At 49.5% G+C, this 24715-nt stretch overlaps 3 protein-coding genes and 1 pseudogene across 4 annotated transcripts; all 4 read right to left on the minus strand.

Moving 5' to 3' along the window:
• Nucleotides 1-1371: 1371 nt before the first annotated feature.
• LOC125407879 (amine oxidase [copper-containing] 3) lies at nucleotides 1372-8912 on the minus strand. Its single transcript, XM_048445720.3, has 4 exons — nucleotides 7310-8912; nucleotides 5162-5447; nucleotides 4651-4780; nucleotides 1372-3542 (listed from the first exon to the last, which is right to left on the minus strand). The coding sequence occupies exons 1-4, from the start codon at nucleotides 7770-7772 to the stop codon at nucleotides 3267-3269; spliced, it is 1155 nt and encodes a 384-aa protein (XP_048301677.2). The 5' UTR covers nucleotides 7773-8912; the 3' UTR covers nucleotides 1372-3266.
• On the minus strand, nucleotides 7858-8910 carry LOC148120782 (amine oxidase [copper-containing] 3 pseudogene; annotated as a pseudogene).
• Nucleotides 8913-9456: 544 nt separating the features above from the next.
• Nucleotides 9457-16308, minus strand: Aoc2 (amine oxidase copper containing 2). Its single transcript, XM_048445719.3, has 4 exons — nucleotides 13016-16308; nucleotides 10839-11124; nucleotides 10529-10658; nucleotides 9457-10262 (listed from the first exon to the last, which is right to left on the minus strand). Exons 1-4 carry the CDS (start codon nucleotides 14658-14660, stop codon nucleotides 9996-9998), a joined length of 2328 nt encoding a protein of 775 aa, XP_048301676.3. The 5' UTR covers nucleotides 14661-16308; the 3' UTR covers nucleotides 9457-9995.
• Nucleotides 16309-16453: 145 nt separating this feature from the next.
• Psme3 (proteasome activator subunit 3) lies at nucleotides 16454-23497 on the minus strand. 2 transcript variants are annotated; one of them, XM_087909958.1, is made up of 11 exons: nucleotides 23231-23497; nucleotides 22514-22546; nucleotides 22330-22392; nucleotides 22010-22114; nucleotides 20435-20483; nucleotides 19954-20066; nucleotides 19688-19756; nucleotides 19538-19605; nucleotides 19387-19441; nucleotides 19184-19270; nucleotides 16454-18169 (listed from the first exon to the last, which is right to left on the minus strand). In XM_087909958.1, exons 1-11 carry the CDS (start codon nucleotides 23270-23272, stop codon nucleotides 18089-18091), a joined length of 765 nt encoding a protein of 254 aa, XP_087766084.1. In that variant the 5' UTR covers nucleotides 23273-23497; the 3' UTR covers nucleotides 16454-18088. The 2 variants fall into 2 exon arrangements, with proteins under 2 accessions (XP_087766084.1, XP_087766083.1); XM_087909957.1 differs by lacking the exon at nucleotides 23231-23497 and adding an exon at nucleotides 22629-22718.
• Between the last annotated feature and the right edge of the window lie 1218 nt (nucleotides 23498-24715).

Consider the following 24715-nt stretch of genomic DNA (forward strand, 5'->3'; position numbering starts at 1 on the left):
GCACACCTTTAATCTCAGCACTCAGGAGACAGAGGTGGGTGGATATCTGTGAGTTCAAGCCCAGTCTGGTCTACAGAATGAGTTCCAGGACAACCAGGGCTACACAGAGAAATCCTATCTCAAAAACAAAAAAACAAAATACAAAAAGAAAGAAAGGAAGGAAGGAAGGAAAGGGGAAAGGAAATAAAAGAAAAGAAAATAGAAAAAGCAAAGCCGACTGAACAAGTCAGTAAGCACCTCTCCTCCTTGGTCTCTGTATCAGTTCTGGCCTCATGTTCCTGTCTTGGGTTCTTGTCCTGACTTCTCTGGATGATGGACTATGAACCACGAGCTTCAATAAACCCTTTCTTCCTCATGTTGTTTTGGTCATTTTATTTTATCACAGCATTACACACCCCAACTAAGAGAGTTTTCATTTGTTTGGTTGGTTGATTGGTTGGTTTGTTGTTGTTATTTTGAGACAAGGTGTCTCTGTAGCTTTGGAGCCTGTCCTAGAACTCACTCTGTAGACCAGGCTGGCCTTGAACTCACAGAGATCCACCTGCCTTGCCTCCTGAGTGCTGGGATTAAAGGTGTGCGCCACCACCACCTGGCAAGTCTTTTTAATTTGTGTGTGTGTGTGCCTGAGAGTGTGTGCACCCTTGAGATGGGGAGGAAGGGAGAGAGAGAGGGAGATGAAGGGAGAGAGTAGGGGGGGAAGAAAGACAGGACCTTATAAAGTCTGAGGAGGAAAGACTCCTTTAGCCCATGGTTTAAGAAGGTTCTGTCTCTCACGATGAGGATGGTGTCGTAGAGCATAGCAGTTCACATCATGGTGAACCAGGAAGCAGAGAGAGCAAGACAGGAAGCGACTGAAGATAGCATATCCCAAGGGTTCATTCACCCAGTGGTCTGCTTCCTTCAGGTTGGCACCATGTTCTAAGTTTCTAGAGCCTCCCCAAATAATGCCAGTATCTTAAATCATGTATCTCTGGACTAAGTGCCTGTGGTGCTGTGACTGCAACTGACCTCACCATCACAGGGACAGCGAGAAGGGGTGAAAGGCCCCATGGTGGGGGAGCTCTTGAATGTGCCTCTCTGTTCAGAAACTGAGCGACACCGCATCTGTTCCTGGCACTTCTCCTCCCGGCCCGGCCTGAGCAGAGCTCCATGGCTTCTCACTTTCCCTTCCTCTGAGAGGCAGTGGGGATGGAGGGAGATGGAGGGAGCTACTGACTGAAGTTTAACATTTCCCCAGAGTTGACACAGGAAGGGCAAGGCAAGGGCAGGACCGCAGGCCACCTACTTCTTCAGGACTCAAGATCTTGGACTATCTACTTCTCCACCACGCACAACATATTTGAAAAAAAAGAAATAGAAAAGACAGGAAAGTTCATGTTGGGGCCACTTATTTATTTTGATGAAGCAATATAGTCACATGGTTCAGTACTTGGGATGTTCTGAGTGGCATTCAGTACCCAGTTTCCGCCCTCACCCATCCTCCTCCCCAGAGGTAACCAGTGTTACTCATTTCTCAATGCAGGAATAAACAAATACACACATACCCTCCTCATTTTTAGGTTTTCTTTGTCTTTAAAGAATACTTTTTATTTCTGTGTCGGCATCTGGGTGGATGTGTGCATGAGGACAGGTGCCCATAAAGAGGGCGCTGGGTCACCTGGAGCTGGAGTTACAGGTGGTTGTGAGCACTTAATGTGGGTGCTGAGAACCAAACATGGGTCCCCTGCAAGAGCAGTGTGTGCACCCTTAACCACTGAGCCTTCTCTCCGGTGCCTTTCTTTCATTTTAACGATGCTGAGAATTAAACCCAAGGCCTTGGACATGATGAACAATAACAACAACAAAAATGCATCTATATATTGTATAGATCTATATATTGTAAAACTGTGCCTCGGGTCCTCTACCCCCGAGTCACATTTTGAGCCCTTGGTTTTGTGAGATAAAGTCTCACTGTGTAGATCAGTCAAGCCCCCAGGTGAACTCTGGGATCACAGCTGGGCACTATCACAGCCCTCTATGTTCTCCTTGCTCTAAAAACACAAGTAGGGAGTGAACCAGAAGCATTTCTGCATGTCCTTTCCCCGTGAAGTTTGCTTCCTACTAACATGTAATGACAAACGGTTTTCAGGTCAGTTGGGTTGCACTGTAAGACTGTCACAATGGGCCTAGCTTGGTCAGTCTGCTCAGGAACGGTGCGTCTTGTTTCCAGCCACTGGTGTTTCTTTCTACCACCCCCTGTCCAGAACTCAGGGAAGCCAGCGACAGGAAGCCCTGAGGCAGGTCCCATGAAGCCACATCCCTCTCTATCATGCTCATTTGCATGTCTGCTTCTGATTGGACAGCCCTTGCTTTGGGCATGGAGTCCCAGGGCTTTCTGTTTCTTTGATGTCCTCACATGGTCCCTACTCCACTGGTCCCAAACTGGCTACTGCAGGGCACAGAGACTGTAGTCATGCATACCCATAGAATAACATAACTGTCATAATCATAGCAACTCCAAGCCACCTGCTGTCTCTACAACCATCTTCTTGAAGAGAGTGCAAAGCAAGACTGTAGCAGGGACAACGCCTGCTGTTGATATGTGGTAGGTGTTAGGAGCCAGGCAAGCCTGGTCCTTTCCTATAAAGATGTTGTTCCATTGCATCTTTGAGACTTCCACAGACTCGAGACCAGGAGAAGGGAGTACAGTTGAGAAATAAGGGCTGAGGGAACAGGAAAAACAGGTATCCCCTTTTAACTGAGTGGGAAATCCTAGACTGTAAGAGCGAGCAGGGACTCCAGGAGGTGAGGGCAAGAGAGAGGAAGGAGGGAGGCTGGGGGGAGAGGACTGTGTACAGGGGTCCCTTTTGGCTCATCTGTGAATGTTCCAGACTTGGCAAGACCCTACTCTGTGGTCTCTAGAGAATTATCCTCATTGCAGAGACCTCCAAGTGACTATAAAACTCTTAATAAAAACCAAAAAGAAGGAAAGGAAAAAGAACCATTTGGGGGAAAAAAAAACCATAGCCATCACTCCAGGTTCCGAGCCAGGGCACTCTTATCCCGAGGCAGGAACTCAGTACAGCCATGATCGACAAAGCCCAGTGTCCCTGTGTGTCAGGCATCATGGGCTCATCATCATGCTCAGGGAGGGGGAGACAAGGAGGGCAGCAGAAGAGAGATGGGATATCAGAGGTGTGAGGACAAACGAGGGAACCAGACTGCCCTGTGCACTGCCAGCTGTTGCTCCCCAGGGACCTTGGCTCGACTGTCCATCCAGGGGACACTTATTTGTGAGTAAAACCCCCATGGGAGAAGTCAGGGAGGTCAGGGGCACAGGTGGCAGTTTTGGGCAGGCAAGCCAGGGGGTTGACCTCACAGGCACTGACATCCTGGTCCTCCCGGAAATAGATGGAGTCAGCAGAGTAGAAGGAGGGGTCCTCATCAAAGAAGTTGTAGGGTCGGAGGAAGAAGCCCACCCCGTTTCCCACAGTCACCGTGTTGGGGATGTCTTCTGCATGTGGGATATGCAAAAACCCGGCTGTCACCCAGGCCACCAAGTCCTAGCGGGAGAGAAAAGAGGATGGTGAGGTTGGCTAGACACAGCCTCCCTACACAGCGGTCTGTTCATGAGTCCACAGAGCCTCCCTACACAGCGGTCTGGTCACGAGTCCACAGATCTTGAATCTTTAAACAGTGTCTCCTTCAGATGCCCCAGAAGTCAAAACGTAAAAAGCTCATTCCATTTTGGGAACCGCGGCTGCCTCCCTGAGACGGGGTCTGCATCTCCATCTCTGCTGTCCCCATCACAGCACCTTTTGCCTGCTCACACCAGAGGGTGATCACTTCAGGCGACTTCTGCTTTTCTTTTCTAATTCTCTAAGAGTCCCCAAAGTATAACTTAGGGGAGAATTGTGGAACAGGGACATTCAGGCCTTAGAAGGTGGGATCAGGGGCTGGAGAGATGGCTTAGAGGTTAAGAGCACTGGCTACTCTTTCAAAAGTCCTGAGTCCAATTCCCAGCAACCACATGGTGGCTCACAACCATCTGTAATAAGATTTGGTGCCCCCTTCTGCTGTGCAGGCACACATGCAGGCAGAACACTGTATACATAATAAATTTAAAAAAAAACTGTAGTAGCAAGTTGACATGTAGAATGCACCCTTCAAGGCAGGGCTGGGAGCTGTGGTCTGTGGTTTTCTCTGTGAATCCTCAGGCCTGGAAAGGGCTCAGTTTACAAACATGAGACTTGGAGGGCTTTAGGACCCAGTTGTTTGCACATGACTTCTCAGCTCTGGAAGAACCTAGCTAGAGCAGTGATTCTCAACCTGTGGGTCATGACCTCTTGGGGGGGTCACACATCAGATACTCTGCATATTAGATATTACATTACGATTCATAACAGTAGCAAAATTAAAGCTATGAAATAGCAATGTAATAATGTTATGGCTGAGGGTCACTCCAACATGAGGAACTGCTTGCACTAAGGGATCCCAGCATCCGGAAGGTTGAGAACCGCTGTTCTAGAGGTCATGATCACCTCCACTGACGTGCAAAAGGCAAGAACTAGCTCTTTTCCTGAGAAGCTCAGATGGTTTCCAGGGACCCACCCGTGAGGAGGTAAAGCTCATCCTTGTACCCTATCTCGGTTCATCCCACCAGCAGCTCACCTCTCCAGCAATGGTTTCGTTGCTGATGAAGTCAGAGAAATCCACAGTGGGAGTCCACGGGTCATTCTGGTTGAAGATGCTAGAGCTACTAGGCTCTTCCTCCTTCCTTCGGGTCACAGCCAAGTGGTACCTAGAAGGGCACTGGTTAGGTTTCCATGGATGCTAAGCCCAACATGATGCCCGTTTCCGATGGAGGCAAGCTCTGTGCTCTGACCAGCCTCCACATATGCTCACACAGCAACACCCGGCTCTAGAATTCCTGACACCACCTTGGAGGAGGGTCACATCATACCCCTGCCACTGCACAGTACAGCCCACCCCACCACCTGAACAGAAAAGAGTTCTTCCCTGACTCTAGTCCTCCAAGGGGATATGACACCCCTACCCATACCCTTTGTGCCCAGAGACAGGCAATGTCGGAAACACTCTGCTGTTTCCAGGTTCCCCTCCTCTGCCCCTGCCGCACCCCAAGGCGCACCTCCCCAACCATCTCTGATCACCTGCCACTCACCTTCCCCAGCTGAAGGCTTTCTCTATGGGGCTTTTTTGGGGCAGTGGTTCCCCAGTAAAGCTGAAGATCTGGATGCGGTAGCCTCGTCTATGACCCCACTTGTTGCTATGGTTACTGGCCAGGTACAGGTAGCGAGGGGTGACACCCCCCAGGGGGAAGGCAGCCTCCTCCTCAGTCTTCAGCAGCTTCCGAGTCACCTGCAGCCTTTGTATCTGGTACTCAGGACGCCAAGGTACGTTCATGGGGACAAAAGCCATGTCCTCTGCCCAGGCCCAGTTCTTCAGCCCTGTGTAAAGTGTGTAAGGGCTAGTCATTCAACCACTCTGGACATTTCTGGCATCCACCTGCCTTCAGAGCGTCCCTCCCTGTCCCAAGACCTCCCCCATCCTTCAGACAAAACTATTAACCCATAAATTTAAATATTCAGGTGCTGAAGATATGGCTCCAAGGTTAAGAGTGCACACTGGTCTTCCACAGGACTGGAGTGCCTCCCAGCACCCGTGCTGAGCCATTCACAAGTGCCTGGAACTCCAGCTTCAAGGAGACCCAACATCTCTGGTTCCAGTGGCATGTACCACTCATGTGCACTCATGTACTCATGTGCACATACCCACAGACACAGAAGTCAGAACAGAAAATACATTTTTAGTTTGGTTTGGTTTTGGCTTTTTGAGACTGGGTTTCTCTGTGTAACCCTAGCTAGCTGTCCTGGAACTCACTCTGTAGACAAGGCTGGCCTCAAACTCACAGAGATCCTCCTGCCTCTGCCTCCCAAGTGCTAGGATTAAAGGCATGCACCACCACTGCCTGGTTTTCTTTCTTCCTCTTATTTTTTATTTTTATTTTTATTTTTTTATTTAGTGGGATGCCTGAGCTTCTCTCTGAGGCCGGAGCTGAATAAACTTCATTATCACCCTCAGGCTCTCACAGGCCCACAGGGGTCAGAGAACCCATAGCCTGGCCTTGGGCGGGGGGGGGGGGGGGCAGGGGCGAGACAGGGTCTACATTCCAGGAATAAAGGTGCAGGCAGGGACAGGACTTCCCACAACCCTGGGATACCATTTCTGCCTACCCTTAAAGGATATCAGCAAATGTCGCGGAAGGCCCTTCTAGCTGGGAGTAAGGCCTGAGTTCAAACAGAAAACCTGTGTGCCCAGGACCTGGAAGCAGTGGGCACAGTTACAGCAGAGCCCTCGGAAGACTCTCGGGTGGGCTAGCAATGGCAGAAGGGAAGTACTCCTGCAGCGGACATTCTGGTGGGAGCAGCAGGCCGGCAGGAGAGGGACAGTTCTCTGTCTACAGAGTGGACCCTGGAACTAAGAGCATCAAGAGTGGACTGACCTGGGCGGTGGCGCATGCCTTTAAGGCCAGTCTCTGTGAGTTCAAGGCCAGCCTGGTCTACAGAATGAGTTCCAGGAGCAGGGCTACACAGAGAAACCCTGTCTCAAACTCCACCTCCCCCCAAAAAAGGAGTGGAAACAGTGTGACCCAGTGAGAGTTCTGAGATATTTCATATTGAGAACAGAAAAAAAATCAGGTGAGATAACTCAATGTACGGAAGAAAAAAGAAAGAAAGATGATCTTCAGGAAATCATGACAGCCTTGGCTGTCTCTGTGACACCAAACTTCAAGAGCCGGAACCTCTCCCCAGTACCCACTATCCCCCTGCACTGAAGCCAAGGGTGCCCAGAAAAAGCTGAAAAATCAGGGAAGAGGAGGGCCTATCTCCCACAGGAATGTGAAGCAACGGTTGTTCCAAGCCTGGCTTGCATGCCCAGGGACTCAGTAAACCCAAACACATCCAGAGCTGCAGTACCGTACGTGGGACAGAGCCGTGCTGGAAAACAAACAGCTGTGTGCTTGAACACAGGCCCGTGTGCACTCAAGGGACCCTGGGAAACCAGATGCTGCCTTCTCCCTCAGCTTAGCCATTTCCCAAGGTTTCCTAAGGCAGTCACATATGTAGAAACTGGCAGCTTTGCACCCAGCTTGGAAGCTACAATCCAAAGAAAACCCAGCTGCTATCTCTCCCAGCTAGCCCACAAGGAAGCATGAAACCCCAAATTGTTCTTTTGTGAATTACCTACATAAACCCCAAAGTAGGGATTACACTTATCCCCCTCCCTGATGTCCCTCAGACTGTCTTACCTGCCACATCCAGGTCCACTTTGAAGTGAGCACTGTGGGCATGGACCGTGCCCAGTGTGTGCTCCCCAACTCGGTTCCCGAATTTTTCACCAGCACCGAAGAAGAATGCTGAGCTGATGTAACCCGTGGCATGGAATTTGACTTCTATGGCCCCATTGGGATGAAAGATCATGTCCCACACATAGTCGTAATTGAGCAAGGTAGCCACAGATCTGACCACAAGCACTGTCTCCACAACACCCCCAAAATAGTGGGAGTAGAAATCCGAGTGGTGTCGTCGTAGCGGGAGGCCCTGGTTCTGTTCAAACACACAAAATGCATCACGTAGTGTCTTGGGGGTCTGAGATTCCAGAAGGAAATGCCAGTCCACATAGGTGGCTAAGTAAGGGCAGTCCACCCCACGGGTCAGTGGGGTAGAGTATTTGCCAATGCCAAAGTTACCATCCATATAGCAGGTCATCATTGCTGCTGGGGAATTGCCACCATACAGGGCTATGGCCTCCTGGACACTGATTTCATAGGCCACCCTCTCCCCTTGAAAGCGGATATCAAAGATCCTCGGGCCACTGAAAGCTCCAAGGCCAAAAGAGAAAGTCCACAATGAGGAGGTCACTCGAGTCCCCTGGACACTGAAGCGGGGGTCCCTGGGGATGGAACTGCAGAGGGGGAGCTGGACCTGGTGGCACTGAGGATTTTAGGGACCAGGACCCACCTGTGCCATTGTTTGGTACCAGCACCACATTTATCAGGCCATTCTCAAAGCGTTCCTCCAGCTGCATCAGACTGTCAAAGTAGCGGCCTTGATAGAACACCTTCTGGATGCTCCACAAGGCTGGGTCCAGGGCCTCGTGGTCTACCAGCAGCTCCAAGCCAATAGGGTGTGGGTAAAACCCAGCCCCTGAGAGGTTGTAATACAATCCAAACCAGGTGTTCCGCTCCCCTGATTGCAGACCACGGGGGGTTGTAGTCATCGTTAGCAGGTTGTGTCCCCCTTGTTTATAGAAGCAACAGTGATGGAGGAGCCCAGACACCTGGGGCAACTCCCTGTGGAAGATCATTCGGTCGATATCCAGATACTCTCTGGCTAGCACAGGGCGCCGGTAATAGGGCACAGGTCCACCATGACGCTCCACAGTCACATCCCGCATGTAGGACGGGCGAGGCAGGGGCCCCACCACCAGCTCAGTCACATTGGGCTGGGGTTGTGCACCAAAGAAGATGATGGCCAGCGCCTCTCGGGCAGGTGGCGGGCCCCCTCTGTCCAGGTGGGCCAGGGCTGCAGCCTTGGCAGGCAGCTGCAGCTCCACCGAGAAGACGCAGTTGTCTGAGGGCCGAGCCTGGGCAGCGTCCACCAGCCCTGGCCCCAGGTGCTTGGTCAGAAAGCTCATCACAGCTGTTAGCTCCTCGGGGCTCAGGTCTGCAAACAGCTGACCCTGGCCAGGATTTGTCCAGGGCTGGGCACTAGGAGGAATGGAGGGGCACTGGGGAGGCTGGCTCAGTCCACCCCCATCTCCACTCCTGCCAGCTAACAAAACACAAACCAAGGCAAAGATGGTAATGACAGCCAGAGCGAGGAGCACCAGGGTCGTCTTCTGGGTCATCGTTCCTTGCAGACGGCCAGCTTTCTATCAGACGGGACTCCTCTCGGCTGACTCCAGATGCTAACAGAGCTCCTTCGCATTCTGATGCTTTTGCTGAGGGCGGGGAGCAGGGAGGCTGGAGTTGGAGGCGGCTCTGAGCTGGCTGCAGTGATATTCACAGACCTTACATGGCTTTGTCCTCCGGCTTCCCCATCAGAATGTGCTCTCTGGGTCAGGGTTTGGGTTGAGAGAAGGGGGAGAAACCCAGTCTGTGCATGGGAACCCACTACCAGAAAGGAGCGGTGTCTGCCCCATAGCCCTGTGCCCCCCGGACCAAGTTCTTCCCCAGTTCCCACCTTTTGAGGGCCAGAGGCTTCCTTTGATCACTGGGAAGGATCCTTTGCCAAGGAAACCCCCCACCTCCAGCCTCTTTCCCAAGCAACATTCCTTGGCCAGGTCTAACCTCCCTTCCTGTGTATCTTTCTGTTGCTAAACGTCCTTGGCTAAAGTTCTTAATATTCTCCTGGGAACTCTACATGCTTTAAAAAGCCAAAGAGTAAACTCAAGTAAAAGTTTTGCAAACCATTTTATTATCAGTTACACACAACCATTCCTTTTAGATACACACATATAAGATAAGGTCTGGTGCAATGTGAACCCCAGCGAGTTTTGAAATGGTAGGATTTGTGGTGTTTTGTTTGAGTATTCCAAAAACACTTTAAAATAAATTATCATTTAAACAACTAGCAGAAGCCAAGAGTAGTGGTGCATGTCTTTAATCCCAGCAGTCCAGAGGCAGAGGCAGACAGATCTCTGCAAGCTGAAGTCAGCCTGGTCTACATGGCAAGTTCCAGGACAGCCGGGGCTACATAGAAAGACCCTGTCTCAAATAGAAAAAAACAACAAAACAAAACAAAACACAGGCAGGAGGCAAGAATCAACCCAGAAGCAGCAGCCCAGGGATTTAGTGTGGCAAGAGGCTGTTTTCTAAGGAACAGAGGGTGGAGATGGGGGGGGGGGGGGCAGGTGATAAAAACACAGGAGATAGAACAGAGGTGCATACATCTCACCCCCTGGCCCCCTGGGGTCTTACCACATCCTCGGGCCTATAAGCCTTCATAGGAAAAGGAGGGCAAGTTGGGGACACAGGCTGCCAGTTGTGGGGTGCAGGCCACAGGGTTGACACTGCAGAGCCCCGCATCCTCATCCCTCTCAAAGTAGATGTTGCCAGGGGAAAAGATAGAGGGATCCTCATCGAAGAAGTTGTAGGGTCGGAGAAAGAAGCCCACACGGTTCCCCACAGTCACTGTGTTGGGGATGTCCTCAGCATGGGGGATGTGCAGGAAACTGGCTGTCACCCAAGCCACCAGATCCTGCAAGAAGGAAAAGCGAGAGGCCTTTGGAGGCAGAGAATGTCCTCCTAGCTACAGTTTCCCAGCCTCCAGCCTCAGCCTGCCTTCTGCCTCTGCCAATCATATTCCTACACAGAACGCTTCATGACCTGTGTAAGGAGGTGGGTGGGGTCCCAGTGTGGTGACTAATTACCCCCTAGTAGGGATGACCTGTACTAGGTGGAGGCTGGACAGCCAAGATGCCAGGAAAAGCGAAGGCCTTCTCCTCTACCTCTGAAGCCACCAACCTCTCCTAAGAGGGTCTCATTGTTTATGAAGTCAGCAAAGGCCATGGTCGGGGTCCGCAGGTCATTCTGGTAATAGATGCTGCTGCTTTGGTACTCCTCCTCCTTCCTCTGGGTCACCACAAGCTGGTATCTGACCAGGAATTGTATGCAGGTGATGTTGGAAAAATCAGAGCTTTACAGGCTTACGAGTCCGTTGGATCGGATGCTGAGACCATTTCCCATCCCATATCTACTTGGATCTGAAGGCAGGTCCAGGGTACGGCTGGGGGACAAGTCCTTCCCTCACACCCATTCCCAGGGCCCTCCTCACCTTCCCCAGCTGAGAGCCCTTTCAATGTCACTCTCCAAAGGTACATGGATACCACGAGGGCTGTGGATCTGGATTCGGTACCCACGCTGGTGGCCCCAGGCATTGGTCTGGTTGGTAGCCAGGTAAAGGTATCGAGGAAGGGAGCTCCCCAGGGAAAATGCAGCCTGGTCCTCCGTGCTCAGGACCTGCCTGGTCAGCTGTAGGCGCTGTAGCTGATGCTCTGGGTTCCAGGGGGCTGCTACAGGCTCAAACACTGAATCTTCAGCTACCACCCAGTTTTTCAAGCCTGTCAGGATGAGGACAGGGACAATTCTACACTGAGGTGAGGTTGCTCAAACAGAATCCTTGGTCTCCTGTTGATGCCTATATTACTAGCCTGACCACAGGCATCAGAGAGTGCTATGCTTGGAGTCATAAGCTTGGGCAAGTGCTAACCCACCATTTCAATCGGATAATCGTTGGTCACATGTGGCTACATATACTAAAAATCCAGTCTTCAGTCACACTAGCTGCTCAGCATCGCTAAGCAGGGTGACACATACCTACAATCCAGGACCTGGGAGGCAGAGGCAGGAGACGGCTGCTAAGTCAAAGCTGGACTGATCTACATAGAGTTCCAATATAATCAGGGTTACACAGTGTGACCCTGTCTCAGAAATGAAAGAGAGAAAAAGGAAAGGAAGGGAGGGAGAGAGGGAGTGAGGGAGGGAGGGAGGGAATGTCCAAAGTCAGTCTACTAAATAGCGAGACCCAGTCTTAAACCACGTGGCAGTCACATATGGCTGGAGACTCTTAGGGCAGCCACAACACAGAAGGCTCTATTAGTATGGGCCTACCAGGTAGACCCTACAACAGTTTGCTTCTGACTCTCACCTTCTGAATCTCGATGGCAAACACAATACTGTTTTATGGCTATGCTCAACATGGAAAAACACATACGCTGATTGAAAAATTCCTGTGACTATGAAAGAGACTTGAAGTGACACGGAAAACCCAGTCCTCTCTCACAGATCCTGTAAATCCTCCCAGCTCCAGGACTCCACTCTTAACACAGGGGACACTACTGCCAGTCTTTTGAAAGTGAGCTTTATAGCTTCTTCGTTCCTACTGCATACACCAAATCCTGCATCATCCAACATAGCACTTTATCACTTTTTCCTCGAGGCTCAGGACATTTGGTTCCCTTAAATGTGACCATGATGCACACACTAGAAGCCTAGTAACTGGTAGCAGGCTCTTTAATGCCCAAAGAAGTTGAGTTTTTTTTCCAATTGTCAGATTGTATGTCAGATTATAATCTATGGCCATCATGTTAGTCTTGCTTCTCCTACCCCCTACCACCACCACCTCCCACCAAAAAACCACAAACGCAAGCACAGTGTGCAAGGTACACATGCCAGGGCCTCACACTTGAGAATGTTTCACAAGATATAAGCTTTGTCAGACATTACACTTGGGCAGCCACTTCCTTCCTGTTCCATCTCCCCTGCCTTCCTTAGTTTCCCCACGTGTAAAATGAAGGTCTTGGTGGAGTTGACTTCTTTCTGGATCCATGTCTGTGCTTTGATGAGTTTCTCTCCTCCAGAGTCTGCCAGGAGCAGCAAGCGCCAGACTGGCAGCCAGCCTATCCCAGGCTTGCCACAACAGAGGACTGTTAATAGTGACGACAGGAGAGGGTGGCCTTCCCACACTGTTAAGTGGCACTAACCGCAGGGCTACCCCCAACCCTGACACCTTCCTTCCCCATGTACAGACCACAGCATCCCTAGCCCTACTGCAGACTCTTCAACCAGACTTTTGGTTACCTCTGCTCAGGTCCTTGTCCCAGTCACCCACCCTGAGCTCAAAAGGCCAAGTGCTGGCTCTAGTCCCATCCAATTCTCACTGGGTCAATCCACTGGCCCAGAGGCTCCCTCTGGTTAAGGAAGCCGGGCGCAGCCATTACATTTAAATTAGTTTCACAATTGCAGATCTGGGGAAAGGGACCAGAAGGTGGGAGCTGGGCAGAAGAACCCTTTCATCCTTGGCCAGATGCCCAGGTGACTGCAGTGGCACTCAAACAATCCTCCTCCACCGGAGGCTAGACCGACCTCACCACCTTTCAGATGCAGCTGGGTCTGGAAGCTTCCAGCCCTGTGCGCTACTCCCTACCCTCAAGCCTTAGCCCCAGAACTCACCTGCCACGTCCAGGTCCAGCTTGAAGTGGAAAGCGTGTGTGTGCACTGCTCCCAGCACTCGCTCTCCCACGCGGTTCCCGAAGAGGAGGCTCTCAGCCCCTCCATTCAGGAAGGCTGTGTTGATATAGCCTGTGGCATGGACACGCCCTTCAAGCGCTCCATTTGGGTACAGTATAAAGTCCCAAATGTAATCATAGTTGCCCACTGATGACACCGACCTGATCACAAGGCCTGAGCTGGCCAAACCACCATAGAAATGACCCCCTACGTAGTTGTGGTGCCTTCGAAGGGGAAATCCTTGGGCCTCCTCAAATATACACACAGCCCCTGAGAGCAGCCGGACTGCCCCTGTGCCTACTAATATGTGGATGTCCATCATTGTGGCCTGGTAAGGGCAGTCCACCCCCCGAACCAAGGCTCGACTGTTTTGGCCAAGCCCGTAGCTGCTGTCCAAATAACGGAGCATCATTGTTTTGGGGGAATCAGCACCGTAAACAGTCAGGCACTCCTGGACACTGATTTCATAAGCCACACGCTCACCCTTAAACCGAACATCAAAAAGTCTTAAGCCAGTGAACACACCATGACCAAATGTAAACATCCAGAGGGGGGATACCACTAAGTTTCCCTGCACATTGTACTGGGGACTCTGGGGTGAGAACTGAAGAGGGGAAAGTGGGGGGTCTGGAGTAACTCGAGACCTCAGGGAGGAAGCCCCATTTGGTGTGGGTAGAGGAACACGAACCACTTCTAGGCGGCCAGCCTTAAATTCCCATTCCAACTGGGCCAAGTCTGCATAGTAGTGCCCAAGGTAGAAGACCTGCTGGACCACCCAGTGGGCAGAGTCCAGGGCTCTGTGGTCCAGCAGTAGCTCCAACCCCACAGGGTGAAGAAATATTCCGAGACCTGAGATGTTATGGTAGAGGGCTATCCAGGTAGTCCGGTCCCCTGATTGGAAGCCACTAGCAGAAGAATGCAGAGGTGCCAAGGTAGAGCCATTGTAGTTCAAGACAGAAGCCAGAAAGGTGGGTGCCTTTGGGAGTTCCACTTCTTTCAAATACCTCCAAATCTGAATGAACTCCACTTTCAGCTTGGGGCGCTGGTAATAGGGCACAGGCCCACCATGACGCTCCACAGTCACATCCCGCATGTAGGACGGGCGAGGCAGGGGCCCCACCACCAGCTCAGTCACATTGGGCTGGGGTTGTGCACCAAAGAAGATGATGGCCAGCGCCTCTCGGGCAGGTGGCGGGCCCCCTCTGTCCAGGTGGGCCAGGGCTGCAGCCTTGGCAGGCAGCTGCAGCTCCACCGAGAAGACGCAGTTGTCTGAGGGCCGAGCCTGGGCAGCGTCCACCAGCCCTGGCCCCAGGTGCTTGGTCAGAAAGCTCATCACAGCTGTTAGCTCCTCGGGGCTCAGGTCTGCAAACAGCTGACTCTGGCCATGGTGCATCCAGGGATGAATTCTGAGAGGAATGGAGGGGCATCGAGGAGACTGGCTGGAACTGCCTTGCCTGGTCAGCAAGACATAGGTCAGAGCAAAGACAGTAAAGAGAGCGAGCACCAGACACACCAGCAGCACCTTGAGAGTCATGGTTGATGCTGAGATGCAACCACTCCAACAGCAGCTCTTTTCTGCTTCTGACATTACGGCAGGACTTATATTCAGTACGAGACAGGAATGGACCAAACTCCACCCCGTGGGCTGGACAGGAAATTCCTGATCTTGTTTTATGTTAATTCTGTTCCAATTTTCTGCCCTGTGGTTTGGACAAAATGTTCCTTCCCTAAACTCCAACTGCTAATAGTCTCTAACTAAGACCTTCCATCATTAGAACAGATGAGAAGGCATTGGGATAATGATATGCAACTACCTTGTAATCTTAAACAGTCCTGAGAAGGCAATTTTGATGCATAATCCTTCCCCTGTGTCACACACAAGAACTAATAAAACACCATTCCCAGAATCATGCCCCAAGCAACAGTTCCTGGATCCACTGCCCAGCTCAGCAGTAAGTTCTTAGCTCTACCTGGGACCTAATGCAGTGCCTGAATTGGGAGTCTTGGGGCCTTATTCTATCCAGTCAGTGAGAAAATACTGGTTGAGGTTCTGGGCTTTCTGTTCATACTGGTACAATACACCCATCCAAGCTGTGGTGGCCTTAAAGCTACTCACCCTGGAGTTTCTTACTATAAATGGACAGTGGGACAGGGTCACTGATGTCACAATCTCAACACTCAGGACACTCCTAACACACTGTTAGGAGTTCAATGACAGGTGAACTACATAGTGAGTTACTGGTCAACCTCAGTGACAACCTGCCTTAAAAAATGACATAAATTGGGCGGTGGTGGCGCACACCTTTAATCCCGGCACTTGGGAGGCAGAGGCAGGTGGATCTCTGTGAGTTCGAGGCCAGCCTGGTCTACAAGAGCTAGTTCCAGGACAGGTTCCAAAGCTACAGAGAAATCCTGTCTCAAAAAACAAAAACAAAAAAACAAACAAAAGAGAGATTTAAAAAAAAAATACAGCTGCTAGGCATGGTAGCACACACCTTTAACCCCAGCACTCAGCAAGCAGAGGAAGGTGGATGTCTGTTGAGTTTGAGGTCAGCCTGTCCTTGAGTTCCAGGACCGCTAGGACTGTCACACAGACACAACCAAAAATAAAATTTAAAAAAAAATTGCAATCATACACACAAGTGCTTAATAATCCCACAAGGCAGGCAGAAGCTACTTGTTAGCTAGTGACACTAAACTCTGGGACAGAACAGATAGATGTCCCTTCCTTGCTGGGGACCTTAAACCTCTACAAAGTTGTCTTATTGGAAAAGGGGAGGGCATTTTACTTCTGAGGGACATGAGCCTCCTGCAAACCCTTTGAGTCATTTAAACCAACTCCAGGGGTCCCCTCAAAGAAGTTCAAGTATTATATAGAAAGTTATTATGACAGAAAAGGCAGGCTGGATAGGGCGTGGCTGAGAGGCTGTTCCCACACAGAACCACAGCAACCTCTGCTGGTAGCTATGGGTATCATCGGGGAAGGAATAGGATCTGGAGGATGGATAGAGAGGCAGTTTAAATTCCTGGAAAGGCTTTCACATAATTTATCTTCAAAACAAAGCAGGAACCACCTCCCCCTCTGGTCAAAAGCTTCACTCTTTTTTCTTCTTGGTTTTTCGAGACAGGGTTTCTCTGTAGTTTTGGAGCCTGTCCTGGAGGTCCACAGAGGTCCACTTGCCTCTGCCTCCGTAGTGCTGGGATTAAAGGCGTGCGCCACCAATGCCCAGCATAGAAGCTTCTTCACTCCTGCCACCATGATAAGAGTTCAACAGCAAGTGTACACACAGCAGGTTGGCCAGGGCATCGGTGAAGGTGGGTGTCTGAATGCTCACACATGACCACTATGTCCCTCAGTCACCAGAGTATGGCACAAGGGTCTGCAGCTTTAGAAAGAGGTCAAAGTACCTGTATTTTTAATAATTTCTTGACATGGTAAAAGAATTTTACATTACAATCCAAGGTTGGTAGGGTGAGGAGGGGCAGTGGAACAGTCAAACAAAAAGGGAAGCTGAGAAACACATGGTGGGAGGGGGTTTAGCTGGAAGGGATCTGAGGGGTGGGTAGGAGTACTGCCCAACTGAAATGCAATTGGTTTGTTACTGAGCACTATTAATGGGAAGAGAGCATTCTGACTCCTTTTCTATAGAATACTGGGAGTGAAATGATGCATCCCAGGTGGAATATGATTGGGAGTTGGAAGACAGAGAGGAGTAAAAGCCAAATAGACACTGAGAGTCACTAGCAGGTTAACTGCAGATACCAACTCTCACTTAAAAAGCTGGGGGCCAATGGGGTTAACACAAAAGCTATAACGAATGAGATCTCTGGAAGATTCGAAAGAGGCAACTCTTCTATGGGTTTGACCTTCGCAGCATATTTATACACACACACACACACACACACACACGGGCACGTGTGTATGTGCAGATACATATACACATGAATTACTGCTTTCCCTGGAAGCACAATACTATAAATATGAGAAATATTTCCCAAAGGGAAAGCACAGCGAGGAGTAGCAGCCTCTGGACCTCATAGCTGCCCATACCCTATCCAATGCACAAGCTGGCCTGGGAGAACGGCAAGTGAGGGCCAGAGGGGCCAGCTTTTGCATAACACCAAAGAACCTGAGTCACAGAGGAAAGGCCTTCATGAGCCCTCTGCTCCTCGGCTCTCAGTTCTCCTTCAACTTACCCTGGGCACCAATGGCTACATTATCAGAAGAGAGGGTGGGCCTGGGACTTGCCTGGGTGGATGACTAAGACAACTGTCACCTGCTGAGGTGTTACGTGTGTGACAGAGACTGAGGGGGTAGTGGTGCAGGAAGGAAGGCTACGTTCTATAATGGAACAGGAAGCATGTATACATGTCCCTATGTGTGTGTACAAGTGTACACAGTATCTGTGAAAACCCCAGTTATAAAAGCATCCAAAGGAGCTCTAGGGATGCAGCTGAAGGACTAAGGTATCCCTCGTCATGGTCAGGTTCAAGGAGGGGTAGACACAGGTGGAGAGCCCCAGGGCATCGCCAGGGCAGTTGCAGTAGGGTGGACCCAAAGTCCCACAGAAGCAAAAGACACTGGCCTTGTGACAGGAAGATGTCCCTTCCACCTCCACTCCCCCAGTTCCTAAAAAACACCTAACACTTCCCCTACAGTTCCTCCAGCTTTTAACACAAAACTTAAAAACAAGGGGAGGAGGAAGGGAAGGAAAGAAAAAACAAAAACCCCACAATTATTCTTGTGCGAATATCTCGCGCAAACCTGGAGTTCTCCAGAAATTAGGACAGGCTGGGTGTGGGGTTTGGGGAAGGAGATAGAAGAGTTCCTGAGGCCTGAAAAAAGAGGTAAACACATCACAGAACTAGATGAGAGTTTCATTAGACTCTAACTAAAAACAGAGAGGTGTGGTTACTATTTCCAGCCAGTTTCCCCATCACGATAGTCATGTAACAAACCAAGGCAATGTCGGTCTTGAGCCAGACTCACAGAGTCCCCTGGCCCTGGCCCTGGCCTCAGTATAGTGTCTCTGCATTGCTGCTCCGGGGCCGTTTGATTTTCTCAATATTCTTCAGGATCATGTCATGTAGAGTGACCTGGGAAAGGAAAGGTCAGGGAATCATTCATTTCTTCAACCTCTACCTCATCAAGCAATAACTTGTCTTACCGTAATTCTATCACTTGACTCAGTGAAAGGGGAACACTACCCCCTATATTCGTTCCTTGAGCAGGCTACCAGTATTTACCACACTAACATGTATAAGAAGTCCTTTAGGGCTGGAGAGATGGCTCAGAGGTTAAGAGCACTGACTGCTCTTCCAGAGGTCCTGAGTTCAACTCCCAGCAACCACATGGTGGCTCACAACCATCTGTAATGAGATCTGCAGGCAGAACACTGTATACATAATAAATCTTTTAAAAAAAAGTTCTTTAATGTGCAGCCTCATTTACTGCTAAAATCCATTTTTGTAGTCGGTAATCTTAACTCCCAAGTCTGAGCTTGAACATGATCAAGAACATACTTTCTGGGCTGCAGAGATGGCTCAGCAGCCAGGAGCAGGCACAGCTCTTGCAGAGGACCGGAACTAAGTACCTAGCACCCATGTCAGGCAACTCACAACTGCCACTAACTCCAATTCAAGGGAATCTGACACCTAGAATCTTCTAGTAATCCCAGCTACCAGCACTCTCACACATGCACATACTGACACAGAGATGATAATAATAATTAAAAAAAAAACTGGTTGGTTATGGTGGCACACATCTTTTAACACAGCGTTTGGGAGACAGAATCAGTGAGTCCTGATACCAACACAGTGAGCTTCAGGCCAGCCTGGGCTACAAAGCTATCTTTCTGATTCCAAGACCCATGCTGTATAACACCTCCACCTAGATAGAACAGAAACAGCCAACTAGATGTCCTCAGCGAGTTCATGTTCTCCATACCCGGCTGATGAACAGTTATTCATGTACCCTAGCCGGCCTCCTGCTTAGTCTCCTGAGCAGTTGGGATTATAGGCAGATACCATCCTGGCCATTCAGTTCTCCAGAAATTATCAGAGAAATAAGCAAAGCCAGGACAGTTATGGGCAGGGACTGACTTTACTCACATATTGATTCCTTAGTTCTGAAATGATGAGACGGAGGCTGATGTATTCTTTCTCATCAATCTCTGTGACAGTGCGGCGATAGTCCTCCTGCATGGGAAGGAGGGAAAGCTAGTCTTCCAAGGCCCAAATGCCCAGAGACAGCTCATTCCTAGTATCCTACCTATCCTGCCACCCCTACCTCAGACCCCAAAACCCCTACTTACCACATGGGGATATTTAGCTATTTTAGAAACCAATTTGGCTCTTGTAATATAGTATCTGGAAGGAGGAAAAAAGAGAGGCAACTGAAGGGGACACAGAACATGTCTCCCACTTCAACAGTTCAGCTCCTAGGTACAGCCCAAGCAGCCCTACCTAGAAATCTGGTCCAGATAAGATGCAGCTTCACTCTCGACAGTTCTTAGTTCTGCAACTGTTTCCTCCTGTGGGGAATTACATGTGAGTCAAGTTACCTCCACATCACCCTACAGCAGCACCAGAGAGACAAGGCAGGGGATACATTACCTGAATAGACACCCCGAAGTTGTTTCCATCTTCTATTCTGGGAATCAAGAGCTGTACCCACATTTTGACCTAGAGTGTGAGAAGACAAAATGCTCATAGGACCTTGGTCTTTTTTACTAAAGCCATGAAGTACACGATGCTTGTTGCTGAGGACAGATGTCAGAAACAAAGTAATCAAGAGACTTAACCTGCCAACCCCACCCACCATTCCATAGGTCAAGTGGAGATATTTGGGTCCAGTCATAGGTCACTAGCCCGTGCCTCACCGTGTTACATTTCTCGATCAGCAGCCGAATCTCAGGTTTTACTTTCTCAATAATGTCCACCAGCTGCTGGTTGCTTTTCAACATCCCGTTGGGCATCACAAACACCTTGGTTCCTGGAAGACACAACAAAGTCACATGTTCAGGGGAGTAGAAAAGCGAAAGCACCCTCCATCTTTTCCTCTTTCCTAGACCTAGAAGATGGAGTGACCTTTGCCTTTTATCTTTCGCAAGCTAAATGATTCCACTGTCCCTTACTACCACTACCACTCCAGAGGGAAAATGACACGGAACATGGACTTCTGTACAAGTGTGAGGTGTGGCTTCTGCACGAAGTCAGACCCTCCTGGTGTACTAGGAGACGAAGCAATGACCACTGTAGGAAGATACTAAGTGTGGATTCTCACTTTTCGAGCTGGTGAAAACCAGAACCATGCTACTTCTCAGGACTGCTAGTCAGCCTAGATTAGGGGCCAGCTCTTACCTTGGAAGGCCTCTTCACATTCATCCAACCTGCGCTTCTTGTAAGTGGGCTAAGGGTATAAAGAAGCAGGAATTAACTTTCATTCAGCACCAAATGCCCATTACAAGATACTATACAAGTTTAATCCATTCCTGGCCCCTATAGGTTATCTTATTAATTTCTGCACCAATATCTATAAAGCTTTTAAAAGAGGCTCTTGCCATAAAAACAACAACAACAACAAAACATACTCTATCTGGGAAGGCCAAATTTTCAACAAATAGAACACAAATAAAATTTACAAAGTATCAAAGGGGTCAGTGGAGCACGTCCGCAGGTAGGGACACATACTGCCAAGTTTGAAAACCTCACTTTGATCTCTAGGATCAACATAGCAGAAGGAAAAAGAGTCAGTATGATCCCTACCCACACGCTAAATAAGCAGTGTTTGTTTTTGAAGCAGTCAAGGAGCAGGAAAAATTCTATTTTTAAAAAAGAGGAAGAAGAGGCTGGAGAGATGGCTCAGAGGTTAAGAACACTGGCTACTCTTCAAGAGGTCCCGAGTTCAATTCTCAGCAACCATATGGTGGCTCACAACCATCTGTAAAGAAACCTGATACCCTCTTCTGGTCTGCAGGCATTCATGCAGATGGATCGCTGTACATATAATACAGCTTTAAAAAAAAATAAGAAGAGAGCAGTCTAGGCAGGTAGAAAATAAGGGGAGTATACACAAATTTGCTGGTTCTAAAATAAAGCAATATTCAATCAACAAATTCAGAACAGTACCTTCTATATGCTAGAAGTAATATTGGGAGTTAAGGATATAAGCAATTAAGATGGTTCCTCCCTTAACTGCTGATTTATTTTTGCTTTGTGTTAGAGAAAGGATCCTAGTATGTGTCCCAACAAGCCCTCAATTCACTATGTATCCCAGACTTGTCTTGAACTCACAACTCTCCTTCCTCAGACAAGTTGAGTGCTAAGCCATCACACCCAGCTTAATTAGTTATAATTAAGACAGTTCTGAAAGCTAGTAATTAAAAAAAAATCACAGGAATCTAGACAAAATTATTGTATCACTGCTGTTACATCGCAATGTAGACATGGAACTAATACAGAATAGGTATTAGCTGGCATGGTGGTGTACACACTTCAACCTGGCACTCAGACAGCAGAGGCAGGAAGATCTCGGTGAGTTTGAGGCTGACCTAGTCTAATCTACATAGGGAGTTCCAAGCTAACCAGGTGCTAAAGAGACAGCAAAGACAGGGACTGCAGCTATGCGGCAAGAAGAGCTTCTCTTCCCACCATAAGACACAACACACTGAACAGAAAAGTCTTATTCAGGGGCATGGGGAAAAAAACAAAATCCTAGTTTAGAACTAAAATCTCAGGCTAACACTGGGAGCAGCACTAAAATACTCACCTTGCTAAAAATGAAACTAAACGTCCAAAACGTAGTATTCTGGAGTCACCTTAACCACCTAAAACAGAACCCCAGATCCCAGAAGCAAAGCCCACGTCCTCTGCACATCCCGAGGCTTACCATGAAATAAAATACTAGAAACACAAACATAAATGCAAGACACTCACACCATCCAGTCCATCGTGGCTATTGGTGAGGAGAATGGGGTCAGGGACTGGGAGATTCATGTCTGAGTGGATCTGAGTTAGGTCATGGATATTTAGGATTGGTTCCTGAAAGAGAGACATTCACCCCAAAACAGTATTAGTGTAAGTTAAAAAAGAGAGAGAGAGAGACAGAGACAGAGAGTGAGTGAGTGAGTGAAGAATTTCTTGCAAAAGAAACAAAACGAGAGCCTCATAATAAACAAGAGAACAGAACCAACACACAGTCTGCCCCATTTGTCTCAAAGACAGGAACCAAAGAGATGGTTTCAGTAACTTCTCACCTTCAAAAAACTATCAAGTTCTAGTAACTTCTTTGGGAAAAAATTTGCCACCAAGTCTTCTGCCTAGACAAGAGAAAAAACATCCGAATTAATAAACGTGGGCTCATCACTCCCTATGGATAGCTCTTGTTGGGAAACCCCCAGCTGGGAACTAACACCTCTTTTCTCCCGTGCAAACACTCACCTCACTTGTGATCCGCTCCCTGAAAGAATCAACCTAAAATCAACAGAGAGTAATTCAATGCCAGGTGACACAAGGGTAAGATGGGGAACCCCAAATCCAACTGTCTCTCCCTCACCTTGAAATTATAATGAGAAGGTGAGAGCCCACCAGACTGCAAATACTTTATTTTTTTGAGGATCCATCTCTCCATCTCAGGAGAGTCTGTCGGGGCTGGAGGCTTTTCTCCCCTTCCACCTTCCTCCCCGTCCTCCCGCCCTCCCTCCCTCCCTCCCTCCGGTAGTCTGAAATCCTCTGAATTTGATAAGCAGACAATGGCCAGACTGAAAGGCGTGAGCTCACAAACGTGCCAACTCCCACCCAGACCTGGCCTGTCGCGCGCAGCAGGCTAGCCTCCAAAGGCAGGGTCAGGGACAGCGTCCGGGGGCGGGGACGTAGCTGGGTCGGGGGACTTCCACCTGTCACTAGACTAAAGTACTGAGTTTAACACGTGTCCGCGGAGGAGAACCTGGTGCGCTCCATCACCAGAAGCAGGGCAGAAAGCCACCCTACATCGTCTTCTCCAATGCCGTCTCCAGGCGTGGGGGGCTGGGTTGAGCCGAGCGGAAGCTCAGAGCTGGTGTCCCCAGGGAGACAAAGACGCCATGGGGAGTAGGGAGCAAGTCCGACTGCTGGGGGGTTCCAAGGGAGGGATGAGGAGGCCCGGAGCTGTGCCGCTACCTTGAGCTTCACTTCCTGATCCACCTTCAGCAACGAGGCCATGGCCGGGCAGGGCCGTGTCCGCTCCGCTGAGTGCTGGAGGCGCTGTGGACTCCGGGGAGGGCGCCGGAGGGGCCTGAGGAATCTCCACTGCCCTCGGGACCCGGCTGCCCTCGCTGGCTTGCTCACCGCTTGCTCGTTCCCTCCCTCCGTGCCGGCCGGCCACCCGCCCGCCTGCCGCCTGCTGCCTGCTAGCTCTCTCGCTCGCCCTCCCGGCTTTCGCCGCTCACGCCGGAAGTTACGTCACAGCCAATCGCCGGGACTCCGGCAAGGATTAGCACGTGCTTCGCGCAGCCGCGCTGATGTTCGGCTCATAGAGGTTCCTGCTGGGGCTCTTACGGCTCAGGCCCTTGTGCCCTGTGGTGCTAAACCTGGGTCAGGGATGCTGAGACCCAAGCCGCCCGGGACTCAAGAATGGTGTGTCCTATTGTCCCGGAACTCGACTTCACCGTGGGACCGCGTGTGCCGCTGCTTCTGGAAGTGTAGCCGTCGCGTCCTAGTGACGTCGTCTGGAGAAGCCCGCGTCTCCGGTCCCTAGCTGAGCGTTCCGGGCTGACTCTCTGACTCCTGCCTCCCTTCCTTTTCTCCCTCCCTCTAGCACCAAACAGAAGACAAGTTCCATTACACCGTACTTTCCTAGAATAGTTATAAACACGCAGGCCTCAGATATCAAATACCTGAGGGACAAAATTACTCCCAGAAGATGACTGTGGCTTATCTAAGGTAACCCATTGTTTCTGGTGACTTCACTAGACTCAAACCTTCCCAGTTCTAGGATAAAACTGTTACCATTTTCCTAATGGAAGCCTGAGACAGTATCTCTTTACCAATTTATTGTCTTTGTATAGGTTATTCAATACAATAAAATAGAGCAGGGTTCTGTGCTAGATTCTAGAAGTGTTACACAGATACTAGAAATGTTATGCAAATATATGTAGGTTAATCTTCTAACAACCACAATAAAAAAGGTTAAATAACTTTAGCGACGTTTAATTCAATTTATATTACAATGTAGTTAGCCTCCTGTGTCTGTGGATTTCCAATTCACTGGGCTCAATCAACTTTAAAAACAAATGGAAAATATTCAGGAAACCCTGCGCTACAGAGACCTACAAGAAAGATGACACAGCAGGTATTAGGCACTAACCATGTAAATTCGATCCATAAGACACATGCTGTGAGAACCAAGCCCTACAAGTGGTTTCCTGACCTCTGTGCACACATGAGAAAGCAAGCTTACACACACACAAAACACACACACACACACACTCTAACAGCAACCACAGAAGCTGTGGCCCATTGTAGTATTCAATAGCAACATGGAAACAACAGATCGGGGAAACTGAAAATGAATAGTCCATTTAAGGTTTCTTGCTATCCGTCATTGATGCTTCATATTGGCAAAAACACGGGAAAGTAAAGTGACAGTCGCATCCTATCTACTCC

This window comes from Myodes glareolus, chromosome 9 (assembly GCF_982192425.1).
Source record: "Myodes glareolus chromosome 9, mMyoGla1.1, whole genome shotgun sequence".
NCBI lineage: Eukaryota > Metazoa > Chordata > Mammalia > Rodentia > Cricetidae > Myodes > Myodes glareolus.

What these genes read in the sequence shown, in the direction of transcription:
- LOC125407879 (XM_048445720.3), bottom strand. Translation starts at nt 7,772, where the DNA reads ATGATGACCTGCTATATGGATGGTAACTTTGGCATTGGCAAATACTCT. An exon ending in AGTGGACCTGGATGTGGCAG is followed by an intron (nt 5,448 to 7,309) that starts GTAAGACAGTCT and finishes CACTTTACACAG; the next exon opens with GGCTGAAGAACTGGGCCTGG. An exon ending in ACGAAACCATTGCTGGAGAG is followed by an intron (nt 3,543 to 4,650) that starts GTGAGCTGCTGG and finishes CTCTCCCGCTAG; the next exon opens with GACTTGGTGGCCTGGGTGAC.
- Aoc2 (XM_048445719.3), bottom strand. Translation starts at nt 14,660, where the DNA reads ATGTCAGAAGCAGAAAAGAGCTGCTGTTGGAGTGGTTGCATCTCAGCA. An exon ending in GCTGGACCTGGACGTGGCAG is followed by an intron (nt 11,125 to 13,015) that starts GTGAGTTCTGGG and finishes TCATCCTGACAG; the next exon opens with GCTTGAAAAACTGGGTGGTA. An exon ending in AGGGCTCTCAGCTGGGGAAG is followed by an intron (nt 10,659 to 10,838) that starts GTGAGGAGGGCC and finishes ATTCCTGGTCAG; the next exon opens with ATACCAGCTTGTGGTGACCC.
- Psme3 (XM_087909957.1), bottom strand. Translation starts at nt 22,703, where the DNA reads ATGGAGAGATGGATCCTCAAAAAAATAAAGTATTTGCAGTCTGGTGGG. An exon ending in ACTTCGGGGTGTCTATTCAG is followed by an intron (nt 19,606 to 19,687) that starts GTAATGTATCCC and finishes AATTCCCCACAG; the next exon opens with GAGGAAACAGTTGCAGAACT. An exon ending in TATCTGGACCAGATTTCTAG is followed by an intron (nt 19,442 to 19,537) that starts GTAGGGCTGCTT and finishes TCCTCCTTCCAG; the next exon opens with ATACTATATTACAAGAGCCA.